The sequence below is a fragment of the Pagrus major genome, chromosome 6 (assembly GCF_040436345.1).
Source record: "Pagrus major chromosome 6, Pma_NU_1.0".
Lineage (NCBI taxonomy): Eukaryota > Metazoa > Chordata > Actinopteri > Spariformes > Sparidae > Pagrus > Pagrus major.
The window spans coordinates 9,585,632-9,600,648 of NC_133220.1; the positions used below are offsets into that span (position 1 = coordinate 9,585,632).

At 39.1% G+C, this 15,017-nt stretch overlaps 1 protein-coding gene across 2 annotated transcripts; it reads right to left on the reverse strand.

The window, feature by feature from the left end:
* Window positions 1-269: 269 nt before the first annotated feature.
* pfkfb2b (6-phosphofructo-2-kinase/fructose-2,6-biphosphatase 2b) lies at window positions 270-13,809 on the reverse strand. 2 transcript variants are annotated; one of them, XM_073468233.1, is made up of 17 exons: window positions 13,744-13,809; window positions 13,275-13,420; window positions 12,592-12,717; window positions 10,931-11,027; window positions 9,513-9,579; window positions 9,244-9,318; window positions 7,968-8,024; window positions 7,697-7,821; window positions 7,267-7,474; window positions 6,869-7,015; window positions 5,569-5,673; window positions 4,949-5,078; window positions 4,794-4,856; window positions 4,641-4,705; window positions 3,777-3,944; window positions 1,735-1,757; window positions 270-1,138 (listed from the first exon to the last, which is right to left on the reverse strand). In XM_073468233.1, the coding sequence occupies exons 2-17, from the start codon at window positions 13,357-13,359 to the stop codon at window positions 1,069-1,071; spliced, it is 1,611 nt and encodes a 536-aa protein (XP_073324334.1). In that variant the 5' UTR covers window positions 13,360-13,420; window positions 13,744-13,809; the 3' UTR covers window positions 270-1,068. The 2 variants fall into 2 exon arrangements, with proteins under 2 accessions (XP_073324334.1, XP_073324333.1); XM_073468232.1 differs by lacking the exon at window positions 1,735-1,757.
* Window positions 13,810-15,017: the final 1,208 nt, after the last annotated feature.

Below are 15,017 nucleotides of genomic sequence, written 5' to 3' on the forward strand. Positions count from 1 at the left end.
TTAACTACTTTCTGCTTAACTTCTGCTGCTCATGGCATTTTAATTTCCCAAATAGTTTCTAACTTTCTTTCTTGGCAGAGGATAAACATGTTTCTTGTAAGGCTTATTTTCATTTGGAAACTTTTTTCTCTTGGTTTCACACATGACAAGTTTTTTTTCTTCTTTTTGTATTTTCGCACTTGGTTCCATGAATGAAAACAAAAATATTCTACTGAAAACAACACATTTTGTATGATTTTTTTTTTTTTTTTTTAAAAATTGGGGAAAAAATTACTACATTGAGGTGAGTTTCTGCAGCTTAATTTACAACAAGTTTCTGCCCAACTTTTGCAGGTCAGTAAATTGAAGAACTTCTATCTAGAACAATCTAGTGGCCTGCTGACGGGAAAGTAGACAGAAACTAGTTTGAAATTAAACTGACATGATCAGCAGAAGTTAAGCAGTTTTAAGCACAAGTTTCCTGGAAATGTATTAAAGAAATTACCAACTACTTATCAACTTCTAATTTGAAAATAACAGAATATTATTATTAAATAATATTGAGATACATTTCAATACATTTTGAGGTAATTAATGTGGTAACTCTAAAGAAATTTTAAACATGCTACTTGGTAATTACCACCATCTTGCCATGAATCTCCTGGAAAATAAAAAGCGTTACCTGGTTTGTATTATAAAAATATTTTCAGAACACTTGATGACATGTCGTATTTCCAATAGTGAAAGTGAATCATAATGTATAACCTGTTGTGGTTACATTCAGTGGAGCATACAGTGGCGCTAAATCTACTGCTAGATTGAAAGTTCAGTAAGGCATCACAGCATTTACACTGCGGATTAGTTGCCAGTTTGTTCTTTTGGTTGATTGATTTTGGCGCACATGCAAGAAGTGTTCATGACATTAATGATAAGGCTTCCAGTTCACAGCCTCAACATGCAGAGTAAAGTTAAACAGACCAAAACATGAAAATAAACCAACTGCTATTCGACTTCATCCGACATTTAATTTGACCCTCGTTTCCCTCAGGATGTGGTTTGTGCCATGAAGAACGGAAGACGCGTTCGTCCTCACTCAGAAGCGGACACAGCCACTAGTTTCTTCGGGGCTGTCAAAGTCGATTCCTTCGCACAGGGACTCCTTCAAGGAAAAAAAAGAAAATGTCACTGACTTTCACAAATTAATGCCTCACAGCAGCAAATCCTATTTGAGGTAACTAATAGCCACCCAGGGGGCCCAGGAGTCTTAAGGTTCCTACTTGAAAAATATAGGTCGTCATGTGAAGTGCGGTAAAACAGCGAAATTAGTGGAAACTCTTCTTATCACACTCTCAAGAAGTAATAATAATAATTAATCACATTCTGACACATTGGCTATAAAATCACGATCAAGTACACTTCATTTTATGCAACAACAAGGAAACTGATACTCCCAACCCTTAGCTTTCTGACGTTAATTTATCCAAGTTGAGTTGTCCAACAAATACCGACAAAGAGTTTTATTGAAGCATTTATTAAACTACCAAGTAATCCGTGTCTGATAGTGTTCTAGATAAGCAGATAAGTTCGTTCTAATAAAGTGCAAAGGCAATGGAAAGTTAGAGGAACCCGAAGACTGAAAACCATAAAAATACACCACTGTGACAACATAATGACATGGGTTACAATGACATGAGTTGAACTATGGGAAAGAAAATGAAGGGCTGGTTAAATGTACCGAGTCTCCAAAATACTCACAGACAACCGCTTCCTATCCGAGGCTGTAAGACAGAGTTAAAGACAGTGGAGAAAGAGAGAGAGAGATAGAAATGTGGAGAAGGACTGAAGCACTGAACCCACAACAAGGCAAGGCCAACAATTACACAACACCCACAAATATGAATATGCATTTTTCAACTTTAACAGTTTTTTTAAGTTTGAAATTTGTCATTTTTTTGTTGTTTGCTCTCAACTTTCCTCAAATGGGATTCTGTTTTTACAAATGTAATCATCAGTGTGGATGTATAAAGGTAATGTTTAACTAATACTGTGATCATTATCTCTTGTGACAAAATATAGTAAACAGGGCTGCAATGATTTATCGATTAGCTGTCAACTAATAAATTAATCGCTAACTATTTTGATAACTACGGAAGCCCTGAGGAGCAAGTGAAGACATTTTTTATTCTGGTGATCCATCTTTTGAGTCTGATCTAAATTGTTTTCTCGCCTGTGTTTATGACTTGAGAACTGATTGAAAAATAATTTTGCCAGGATAATCTTTATAAGTTCCTTAATTTTTTTTTTCCATCTGTGAAACTGAGTGAAAAAAATAAAAATTCATGTGTGAAACCAAGTGATTTTTTTTTAATGTGTGAAACAAGTGAAAAAAAATAAAATAATTGAATGTGTGAAACCGTGTTCATTTTTTGTTCATGTGTGAAACTGTGAGGACAATTTGTGTGAAAAACATTTTTCCAGGAGAAATAAAAAAAGAAAAAGAAACCAAGTGATTTTTATGTTTTTTTTTAAATGTGTGAGACAGAGCGGGAAAAACATTTTCAGGAGAATTTTTTTCCATGTGTGAAATCGAGTGAAAAAAGTTTTTTTTCAGGATATTTTTTTTAAACAAGTGAAACCACACGATTTTTTGCCATGTGCTAAACTGCAATAAAATTTTTTTTTAAAAAATCAGGAACATTTTTTCCTGATTTTTTTGTGGGAAAAAAAAACTTTCAAGGAGATTGATTTAAAAAAAAAAAAAAAAAAAAAAAAAAAAATTCAGTGTGTGAAACTGAGTGATTTTTGTTTTTTCAGCCATGTGCGAAATCGAGTGCAAAAATTTTTTTTCAGGAGATTTTTTATTTACCATGTGTGAAACTGCAAAATATTTTTTTTAAGAAAAAAAATTCAGGAGAATTTTTTTTCTTATTTATTCTTGACAAAAAAAAATATTTAAGAAAAAAAATTCAGGAGAATTTTTTTTCTTATTTATTCTTGACAAAGAAAAATATTTTGCAGTTTCACACATGGTAAATAAAAAATCTCCTGAAAAAAAATTCAGGAGAAATTTTTTTTTTTCATTCACTCGATTTCATACATGAAATCGAGTGAATGTTTCCCATGTGTGGAAAAAAAAAACAAAAGAAAAAAAAAAATTCTCCTGAAAATTGTTAAAAAAAATCTTGCAAATATTATCCTGGCAAAACTTTTTTCTATTTTTCGACCAGATCTCAAGTCATAGGACAGAAAACAATTTAGATCAGAACTGATGCATGGATCACCATTAAAGACAATATCTTCACTTGCCCCTCAGGGCTAACTTCAAAAAAATAACTGACGGATAAATCAACAATTAAAATAATAATTTGCTGCAGCCCTAAAATTAAAAGATGTCTTTGATGTTTGTGTGTCTCTTGTATCTTATAAACTCCTGAGCAGCTTTCCTCAGAAAAAAGTCGGCATGCTGTTCTGCATATTCAAGCCGGGAACAGCCCAGTGGTGAAGCGGGAGGTCATGCAAGACAAACTTCTGACTTTTGGAAAAACAGACAGGCACAATGTTAAAAAGAAGGGGAGCAACGCAGTCAAGATCCAGATCATGCCCTGAGATAGATAGAAAGACAGACAGAGAGATGGAGTCCATGATCGTCAACACACACACACACACACACACACACACTAAATCATCGGGAGGATCCGAGGGAATGCCAAACACAGGGTTACAACTGTGGTGGGAGGTGACTGATTACAGTTGACGGTGACTGATTTAGAGGGGGAGCCTGTGACTCTGGCACTAACTTGGCTTTGCCGTCCCTCGGGCATCAGAGCTGATGGGGTGGGGGCGAGCGGTAGCCAGGGCTGGTTGCCCGCGCTGTAGAGCCTGGGACGCTTGACCTGGTCGTGACTGGACAAGGGAGTGTAACTATTCCGCCGGTGTATGAGAGCAGAGTCCCTCGGGCTTTTACCCTGGTAGGAGATGAAATACCGCAAGTGTTAAGGAAAAAAAGATGAGGGAACACACAACACCCGGGGGGAAACACCTGACCAGACGCTGCCAAGCAAGCAAGACGTCCTCTCCAAAATGGATCCACAGCGACAGGGGAAGACGACTGAAGGCGTTTTTTTTTTTTTTTAGTGACAGGAAATGTTTCAACCATGTCATTCCACCACACAACACAAAACATTAATGAAGACGAACAACTGCTTCAATTAAGACAGAGAAAAAGGAGCGGCAGGTTTTCATAATCTAAATATCAGGATGCAAACCAGAGCAACGGTAATGATTAGATCAGCCAAGTGAGGTAGCATGATCAGCCATTGCCTCTAATGATACCAAATTAACAACTGACTTCACATTCATCAGCTCACAGCTCAAGCCAGACTGATTAATCAAGGATTAAAGATAAAAGGGGACGTAACAAAACAGGGATGTAAGGAGAGGAGGAGTCGAGGGAGCAAAGCCTCACACACGGGGGATGAAGTGTGATTGCATTCAGCTAGCAGACACAACAAAGACAAAGAGCCTGTTAGACTTTGGATTAGACGCTGAGATTTGCTGACATGTTTAGGATTATTATCACATCTGAGGTTATAATGCGACAATGCTGAATGCACATTTATGCAACGACGTGAATTTTTCAGCTGGTTTTCAGGTCGACTTACAAGAGGCCGGTCTCGGTGCGTGTTTACTGCCTCCACGTTAAGATAAAACATTTCCACTTTACAACCTAGAAGATAATAGATAAAATACATTTACATAAAACACGACATTATGAGACTAAATTCAGTCTTATGGTTGAGAGAGATCCGACCTACCATATGCGACAGGGGTCAGCTTGAGGACCGTGTGGAGCGGACACTTCATGTACGGTAGATCCTCTGCAGGATTGAAGGAGAGAGTAGACAACATCTTATCATACGATGGTGTGATCTAGTTGGTGGGTAAGTGTGGGAACTTGTGTGTATCTGACCTGCACTCTTGTCCAGGAAGTAAGCGAGCAGACAGCGCATCACAGCCTGGTGGCAGATGACCAGCACGTTGCCCTGTCTCTCTAACTCCATGATAACAGGCTCCAGACGCTGAACGAGGTCCTGGTAGGACTGGAGGAAGAGAAGAGAAGAAACTGTTGTAACCTCACCGCAGGAGGCCATGTTTGGTTAAAGGGTAACTCCATCGATTTAACACATGTGTGTTTACAGGTCTTGGGGAGTACTATTGCATATGTGAAGAAGAAGAAGTGTAAAGCCTTTTTCTGGCTCCAGAGGAAGCTTAGTTGCATTCTGGGTAATGTAGTCACCAGGTTTTGAAAAGCAGTCCACTGTTGGACTCATTACAGACAGTCGAAAAAACAAAAATGACCAAACTTGATACAGCAGAACCAGAGATATCGCCTTTCCTTTTTAAAACCTGGCGCCTGGACCAGGACTCTGAAACCAAAGCAGCTCATAAGAACTCAGCCGTCATTAATTGGATTATTTACACCTGTGCTTTCCCCCACATGTCAAAGTGTCTTGAAAAGGGCCTTTTAAGATGAATTTGGTTTACTGAAACACAACTAGACTGTGTTATGGAAGCAGTGTGTCAGGTCACCTCTCCTCCTGGATAGCGGTAGTGGTACTTGTCCTGGTCCCTCAAAGCAAACTCCTCTGGGAATGTCTTCTGGATCATCTCGTAAGTCATCTCCTCACACACACCCTGGACAAGGACAGCACAACAATTGTCTTTATGTCAAAGGCACAAATAGGTGACACAGGTAAAAGTACATTTTACAATTATTTACATGTTTGTTTAAACTGTATACCAGAGGTTTCCAAAGTGACGACGATGGCCCACTGGTGGGTGAAGGTACTGCAGACTGGCCACAAGAGGTCATTTACAATGAAAACATAAAATGTTTTTTATTTCCAATTTTTTTAGTTTGAAATTATGGTAAAATAGTTATTAAATTGAATAAATACATTTAAAAGGGTACTGTTAAAAACAAGGTTAACAAACATGTTATTCATTTATCTGACCATTCATTTATTTGGACATTGGAACGTATCTTATCGGGTCTCTGACGGGGAATTGTACCTGCATGTGTTGGAAGATATGCAAGTTTACAAACTGCTCCATGTATGTGGGTGGATTATTAATTTGCACTGCATTGCCTCAGACCCACGTTCACATATAATTGTTCTATTTATGAAAAAAGCAGGGAAAGTTTATGGAAATGCTGAATCTTCGTCTTGTGTGTTGATCAGAGGTGTGATTAAAAGTTTCATTGGGCTCCAGAAGATTTTCCACTTTCAAACTGGGCTGCAGCATCACTAAGTTTGGGAATGGCTGCTGAATATCAGTCTGGCTGATCATCTGATCTGATATTAAGCATTTTTCTGATTTTTAGAATCAGTGTTTTTTTTTTTTGCTGATAAAAATAAATTCATTTAAAAAGGCACTACTGTGATTCTGATGCAGCATGTAATCTGCAAAGTAACTAGTAACTAAAGTTATAAAAAGAAATGTAGTGAAGTAAAATTACAATATCTGCCTCCAGCTATATAATTGTGTAACCTTGTTTCTTGTCTCTCAGCTCTTGCGTTGCCATATGATGTGTCTAATGTGTTGTTTTGGTGTATTCGCAAAGAAAAAGAATAAAATAACTTCCGATCATAAAAAAACAAATAGCTACGCAGGGCTGAAAAGTTTTAGTATAACTTCTCTTCGTTTTTTTCCTTTTCAGTAGCCAGTATCTAACGAAACTTTAGCTTTCTTCACGCCTTTAGTTTCTTTTTCTTCCCTTTTCTCCTGCTGATCTAAAGTGTCTCAGAACAATATCGTTTCTGTCTATCTGAACCAGAGCTCCATGAATCTGTAAAAATGTGAGAGGTTAGATGACAGTCGTACTGACAGCGTCAATCTCGTTGAGTATCTTCCATTGTTCGTAAGGAACCCCGAGCTCCTCGGCTGTCTGGATGGTTCTCCTCAGTTGGCTCGTCCACACCTTCAAATCTGACAGTTTGTGCTCTTCGATGAAATCTCGCAAGGCGTGGGCGAACTGTGATGTGAGAGAGAGAGAGAGATGCAGAGACATTTATTTTTATTTCTGCTTCATTAGATCCGTGTTCAGCTGACAGAGACAAGATGGGAAATTGAGAGGATTAAGTGTGATAAAGGTCATGACTCAAGTGTTCATATTATTGCAGTTAAGCACACCTTATCCAGCTCCCCGAGAGAGGCCTGTAATTGGGTTTTCGGCAGACTCTGGCTTTACAGTTCATAAAATGAGGATTATGAAGGCGACCGCACCTGTTTCCCTCGAGGAGAAAGTTCTGAGTCTCCTCCGATGCGGCCTTCGACGTTGTGGTTGCTCTCTCCGTGCCGGCACAGGTAGATGGAGTGCGAGTGCACGTGGATGTTCATGAGGTAGTAGACGATCTTACTCTGGATGTAGTCCTGCACCCGGTTCACCAGGAAACGCCGGCCCACGTTAATCACCTTGATGAAAGAAAGGTCCCTGCATGTGCCAGTGAGTCATGTAGGTGAATCAAATGGTTGTTAACTGTCACCATCTAGTGTTGATTTTCTGAACTGCAACTGTAATTCCACACGATTATGTATTAAGATGCAAATGATTTGATAAAAAACACTCCAAAGTAAGTTTTACAGGGATAATCTAGTATTAATTTAATAAATAAAAATCCACAGATACAATCAATAGGATTTGATCAGTTCTTACTTGTCGTAATCGTCAGGATCTATTGGTTGGTACGTAACCTTGTAGCACTCGATTCGTTTGAGGAAGTCATCCATGACTCTCTCTCTGTGTCTCTCAGGGTAGTCGGGACTGGACACTTTCACTTCCTGTCACAGGTTTGCAGCGCATTCAAACAATGTGGGCAAAGCACGTTAGTCCTTACATAACACTGTAGATAGTGTGAATATTAATAGATTACGAGTTTGACCCGGGCAAGAAAGTCACAGTCTGGTTGGGTGGCGTGAGATCATACCAGAATATTAGCAGCGATGACCTCTGGGTCGTCACACACGGACTCGACAAAGAACACCTGTTGGAAAGAGGACGGCTCAGAGGGTCAACGTGCAAAAGCTTCTCGAAAGTGTCCACTGAAACAACGACACCACACAGTATCATCAGAGATTGAAGGTAGTCTGTGGCAGTTAACAATCACTGTTTCTCAACAAAATAAGTTGTGTGTGTTCTTGACACCAAATGTTGAGTACATTTTCTTCTCAAGGAAATTTTGCAAAGCTGATTTTTCAAAAATTTTGAGACCTTCGTTGTTTATGTCCATGTTTGCTAGCTGTAGTCTTCTTCTCTGTAATCCTTTTGCATTATATTGTTTTACCTCTGTGCACTATATTGTTTTACCTCTGTGATGACGAGGAGGAAATACAGTCAAACATAGTGCCACTAATGCTCAAAAGCTTTAAGAGTATTTATAAACTAAATTGATCGATGCTTGTGAGCACTTTTTGCATTATATTGTTTTACCTCTGTGATGACGAGGAGGAAATACAGTCAAACATAGTGCCACTAATGCTCAAAAGCTTTAAGAGTATTTATAAACTAAATTGATCGATGCTTGTGAGCACTTTTCTACTCCTGTTACAGCACTAATGTCTTAAGAGCACCTGACTCTAATGAGGCTGCAACTAATGATTAATTTCACGTTTAATCGATAAATTGTTTCATCTATAAAAAGACAACAATGTGTCTATAAAAGTTCATCACAATTTCCCAGAGTCCAAAGTGATGTCTTTATTTTTTTTCTTTTGTTCAACTAACAGTCCAAAACCTAAAGACTCTTCATTTACTATCATATATTACAAGCGGCTACATTTAAAGGTGCAATATGTAAAAACTGACCACCTCTTGAATTCATACTCCAGACAGATAGGGGGCAGCATATCACCAGAGTAACTGCTAACTGCTGCCAACAGTCTGGGGCTAGCTGGTCAGCATGCTACTTCAGGAGACATTTCAGCGACACAGCAGCGAACTTCGAAATCTTTGACACGACGTCAAAACTCTTCTTCACAGTCTGTTGATAATTTTAATCAACTTTTTAAACGTTTTAAACTTAAATTCTCACATATTGCTCCTTTTAGAAGCTAGAACCAACAAATGTTTGAAATGTTTGCTTCCATTGTTGTTGTTGTGTGTTTGAATATCAACAGCCAAATCCCACCACCACCAAGAACGAGAGGAAAACAGATAAAATAATGTTCAAAGTATAAACACATTATAAATTCAGCCGATCTTACCTTGAACGCGTTTTCCTTCACAAAAGCTAGAATGAGGTCTCGTCGTTCTCTTGTTGTGTTCGTTGCATCAAACACCTAATTAAATCGACACAAGGGAGGAAAAAGTAAATATCTCTCATGTTTAACGTGGGTTCTCTGTGTCGAAGTGTTTGTAGGACAGTTTGGGATTAATTTCCTGTTGGAGTATTTTAAAGCTTTTGGAAATGATCCAACTCTGAGACGGCAGACACACAGAGACAGATGGATTAAAGGGTCACGAGAGGACTCACCGCGATCTGACCTCCCTCCTTCGACAGGTAGGCCTTCACATCCTGCAGAGCGACCAGAGCACACTGCCTGCGGAGGAGAAAGAGAAATCATGTCCACATGTAGAGCCTCAGTGAGCTCCCATTCATTAAAGTCCACAATTATTGAAATTTACATTGACTGTGTGTTGTGTATGATTCATAAATGACACGGAAAATGTCAGAAAACAGGAACTATTATTAGTATTATATTGTGTGTCATGTAGACCTTGACTCTGAGTGCTTTTTCTCATATTTATTCATATAAAACAATATCTATAAATAATTTGTGCTCCTCAAAGCACAGAAAAAAACCTTGAAAAGCAATTAATTTTTCACAAACAATATCTTGGTAACATGTTTGATAATCCGTAGACTTTACTGTGCACAGTTTTCATTATTTCATTACTCTTTCCACATAAAAGTCATGTATTTGGGGTTGATTTATTCTACCTGGGGTGCAGGTGGCTGGTATTTACTCAACAGAACAAGACTTAATTGCCTCATTGAGTTTCAGGAGCAGGTTGACATTTTGGGACATGCACTTCTTTGTTTCCTTGAAAAGAAAATCAAGTCTGGAACAAGGCAGACTCACTCTAAGCTTCACCACATTGGGTTCAGCTAAATACTAAAAGCGTTTCATTTAGAAAGAGTGATGCTTATATGAAAAGGGAAACAGGATGTTTGCAAAAGTTTGGGGACCATTTACTGCTACTACCATTTTTTTTTATCAAAAAAAGAACCTGTCTGGCTGGAAAGAAAGCACAAAGGTGCATTTCACAAAATTGTTGAACTATTCCTTTAACCCCACCCAACTGATACTTCCAATAGCAAAAAAGACAAAGTCTCAGAATTATTTTCAGCTGCTGTTTGACCGAGGTTGAAACACCGTGGAGGGCTTAAGTCGGCTTCAGAGTGACAGCGGCAGCTTGTTTAATATCTAGGTCACAATTCAGCGCTGGGATGCTGTCAACAGCCTGACGCATTTTCATGAACGGCGTGAGCCGCAAAGACCCAGTTCAGTGACTACTGCTGGATAAGACCACGAGGAGACAGTTATATTCTTTTTTTTTAGGCTTTGAGGTGAAATCTGATGGTGATTAACAGATAAGCAACCACGAGAATTTGGTGGTGTGTGTCTGTGCACATTGAGTGCAGGTCGCTGCCAGTTGAAGGTAGGTCGAACACTGTGCTGACCCCGTCTGTGTATCGACTGTTGGCTCAAAAACAGCTTAGTCACTGATGCAGCAGAGGAGGCTGCTGAATACCAAACAGAGTCATGTTGACTGGAGGAAATGTTACACTCAGGAAGGAGAGATGCTCCGGCTTCTATTAAAGTTATTTAGATACGTGATGTCCTGTGTGGTGACTGAATAAGAGAAGATGATGAGAACATTACTTACTTCCTTATTTTCATGGCCTCTTCATTGTCATGGCGGAAGAAATCATAGGACTTATAAGCTCTGACGGCCTCTCTGCGGTACACGCCCAAGTTGAACACTGCAAATCAAACAAAAGATATCAACGCTGTCATCGCTGTGTTTGCTTAAAGGCACCAGGGGTCGTTTTGTACGCAATTACAACTATTGCAGTTGAACTGATGCTAAATTTAGCCTCCTATTCTGAGATACTATGACATTACATTTGAATGTAGAGGTCAGCTGGGGTGAGGAGGTGGTGGCTGCTGCACACAACGGTAAAAATAATATACACTTTCACCTGTAATCAATATGTTAGTGATCCTAATGCCATATCTGCAGTGTTAGAAGACGACAAGAAGTTAAAACTGACAACAACAAATTCTCCTCCAGATATCTTCTCTGATTTAAAACTTTGATTTAAAACTTTTAAATATGAACAACAGTTTGTATCTGAAATGTACCGAACATTTGAGTTAAATATGGCACACGTACGGTAAAGAAATGTTCAAGATAAGATGGTGGTTTATATTGAATTACAATTTGTGCAGTGAACTATCTGCCTAAATAATTTGCCTCAAGTGATGTCACTCAGTGGCCAAGGTGCATTGTGGGTAATGTAGGCACGCTGCTGCTGTTGTTCGAATCATCCGTCCCCTCAAGTGGTTGCCAGTTGGTGGACGCATACAGTACAACTTAGCCATTTTTACTTTTCTTTTCCAAAAACTGGCAACGACCAAGACCCTTGATCATTGACGAAACACGGATACCACGTAATAACAACAGCGTTACACTATCGGCTCTCAAACTTTGTGAGAAGCTGGAACCAACCGTCAGAATTCTTACACAGAGATAAACACAACAATCATTTTGGACCCGACAAACATTTTAAATGATAAATTCACAATCATAATAATGTTTTTAAGGGAAAGAGACTTATTCTGCACCTATCTACAAGCTCTGTAGATGTATTATTTAAAAAAAATGACTTGTCTTCATAACAATGTTATTAATATGCCCTTTGAAAGTTGGAATAAGTTGAAAGAAGAGAAACTCTGTCATGTCTCGGGCTGCAACTAATGATTATTTTCATTGTAATTGTTTTGTCTACAAAACATCAGAAAATGGTAAAAAAAAAAAAAAAATCGATCAGTGCCCAATACCTCCTCAAATTTTTTGCTTTTGTCCACAACCCAAAGATATTCAGTTTACTGTCACAGAGGAGTAAAGAAACCAAAACATATTCACATTTAGGAAACTGGAATCAGAGAATTTAGACTTTTTCTTGAAAAAGAAAAAAAAAAAAGTTTCACTTTAACTGCAGAGCTGTTTTCAATCTGACAACCAGGCAGGAAGAAATAATCACCAAGATGTTTAACACACAATCTGCTGCTTTTCCAGGCTACTCATTTATATTAAACCATAAATGTTTCATAAGTCAGCGAACAGACGCTGGACAGGAAGTGACGTCAAGACTTCGGCTCTCTATCAGACAGATAAAACCTCATTAGTGTTTAACAAGAGTCATGATAACAATCTGAGGAGTTTGTCCTCTCAGTGGGCTGATGATAAACCGCTGGTCCAACTTTAGTCAAAATAGTTGGCTATTAATGTAACAGCTGACAGTGTCTCCAGTCGTGTACTACCTTTGGTTGGTACTCCGATCCAGTTGAGGTAACGTGTGAGTTTCTTTGACATGTAGGTCTTCCCTCTTGCAGGCAGGCCGATCATCACGATCACGGTTGGAGAATTAGTCATGTAGGACGCCCATGCTAGAAGACAGACATACATTTGTGAAGCACATTGACAGAAATGAGTCACCTGGGTGACAAGATATAAGAAAAAATGCTGCATATCAGGCAGAGAGAATAAGATAAATAGATGAAAACTGACTGTGTCTTGGAGAATGAGGCTTTATCTCTACATAACTGACAAGAACTGAATGAAAATGCTGCATCTAAAATTCACGTTGATGCTATTTTGATGCCATCCTAATCTAATAACTAGGGCATGTGTCGCTGGACAAAAATAAGTGTCTCTTCAGACACAAATATCATCTGTGGACTGGGATCAAAAGGCTGGATGTGAAGAAATTGGAAGAAGAAACATCCTGGGAGAGGAAAAAGTTAATTTGCTAAAGAGCAGTCGAAACCACAGAAGGCGTCACACACACTCCTCCACTTTCCCATTTCGGGAGATGATTTAGAAAGAGCGAACAATGCAAGGTGTTGTGTTCCCAGTGCACCTGTGGACTCTTAACCAAAGCAGCCATGCAGAAGAACTCAGCTCAAATCTAATGAGTGTGAAGTGAACTTGGGACTTTACTTACAGCATTTCTTCTCATTCATTCTCACGTCTGTTTTCTTTGCTTCTGCTGAGTTTGCAGAGCCATTGTCTATCTGAGTGCTTGACATGTTGAAATGTGCTCTCTCCCCTCTCGGTCTTTACTCAGAAGGGCATAATGTCCAGGCTGGTCTGAAACAGAGGAATCAGACACATGCAGCAGCTTCAATCCATCTGCACACAGAGCTATGTGGTTTCTCTTACAGTATATTATGAATGTGGATTTTATGCATCCGTGGTGACATGCAAGATGCAACCACGGGAGGGAAGGACAGAGATAAAAGGCGCTGCCACATCATCTGCTGGCTGAACAGCGCTGTGTTTATAGAGCCGCATAGGAAGGCAGGCGGTGATTTCCTTCTCACCGGGGTGACTGAGTTCATGCGACACTACACCATCTATAGCATAATATGATCCAGACAGCATCACATTCATTTGGTTATTTGTTTCATTACCTGCTCGATTGGGGAAATGATGAGTCAGCCCACAAGTGTGTACCTACTCTCCGGACGCCGCTGCGCACCGTCGGGTACGCGGAGCTCAGAGTCTGCGCCCGGCGGAGGAGCCAGTCTGGTCGGCCTGTCCTTGGTGCAGCTGAGGTGCCTCCTCGGCCGGCTGGTGTCCTTCCAAGCTGGAGGTGTGCCTGTACGTCATAGTCTCCCCCCCCCTTTACCGTAATGTTGGTAATAGATCACTAATTCAAAAGTCAGGAGAATGTAAAAAAACAGAGGCAGAATTGATGCCATCCATGAAAAACATTTATTTTCTTTAAAAGGTGCATTATGTAGTTTCATTGACTGACTTTTATTCATTTATGCCTAAACAAACTAAATAACTCTCTTTGTTAACTTAACTGCAGCATGAAACTGTCCTTTAAGGTCAGTTTGTTTATTAACTGACCTTAAAGGACAACAGTTTCATACTGCTTTACTTTGTCTATACTTGGCGGACCCTGCCACCTTTCTAGCTTCAAACAGTGCAAGAACAGCTTGTTTATTCAGTTACGGGAAAAAAATAATATTTCCCAGTGTGTTTGACTTTCCTCTCCAAAAACAACATAGCGTCCCTTTAAACACAACGACACTCATTTTGCATAGTATTTTTTTTTATTCACAATATGGTCCTCAATACAAAAGGCAGATAGTGGTCATGACATACAGGTACCATTACAAAATTAAGCGCTAAAACAGAACCCCAAATAAATAAAGCCCACTTACAATCACAATATTTTCTCCTTAAACGGTACAAAAGGTTTAAAGTGGAGTCTTACGACAATTCATTTAAAAGGTGTCGTTTGTAAGAGATGACCAGAATTATTAGGCAGCATCACTGCTAACTGCTGCTAGCTAAGTTAGAAGTCAGCAGTCCTGCACTTCCGGTTCCCTCGTCTTGAAGTTGATGAGGTTTTCAAATGGGGTTTCAGTTAAATGCCTTAAACACATGATCAAGATATTTTTGCGTTTTGTTCTCCGACATAAAATACATCAGTGAATACCCCACGTTTGAGTTATAAGGCATTTGTGCCTCAGACAAGGCGGGTGAATGAGACTCATCTACTCATTAGCCTGTCTTTACAGGTGGACTTTCGTTGCAAATTATTTAAACTCTAACTTTAAAACTTGTAGATTGATTAATTTATAGTTAAGTGTGTAAAGAAAAGAATAGCAAAAAGTGTAGTGGTGGTGATGCTGTAGTCATGCGACTGTGATGTATAAAATTAGATTTTTAC

Excerpts from the sequence above, each read along its gene's own strand:
- pfkfb2b (XM_073468233.1), bottom strand. The coding sequence starts at position 13,359 with ATGTCAAGCACTCAGATAGACAATGGCTCTGCAAACTCAGCAGAAGCA. Across the intron at positions 9,319-9,512 it reads AGGAGGGAGGTCAGATCGCG|GTGTTTGATGCAACGAACAC; the intron begins GTGAGTCCTCTC and ends CGATTTAATTAG. Across the intron at positions 7,822-7,967 it reads TCATCGCTGCTAATATTCTG|GAAGTGAAAGTGTCCAGTCC; the intron begins GTATGATCTCAC and ends AACCTGTGACAG.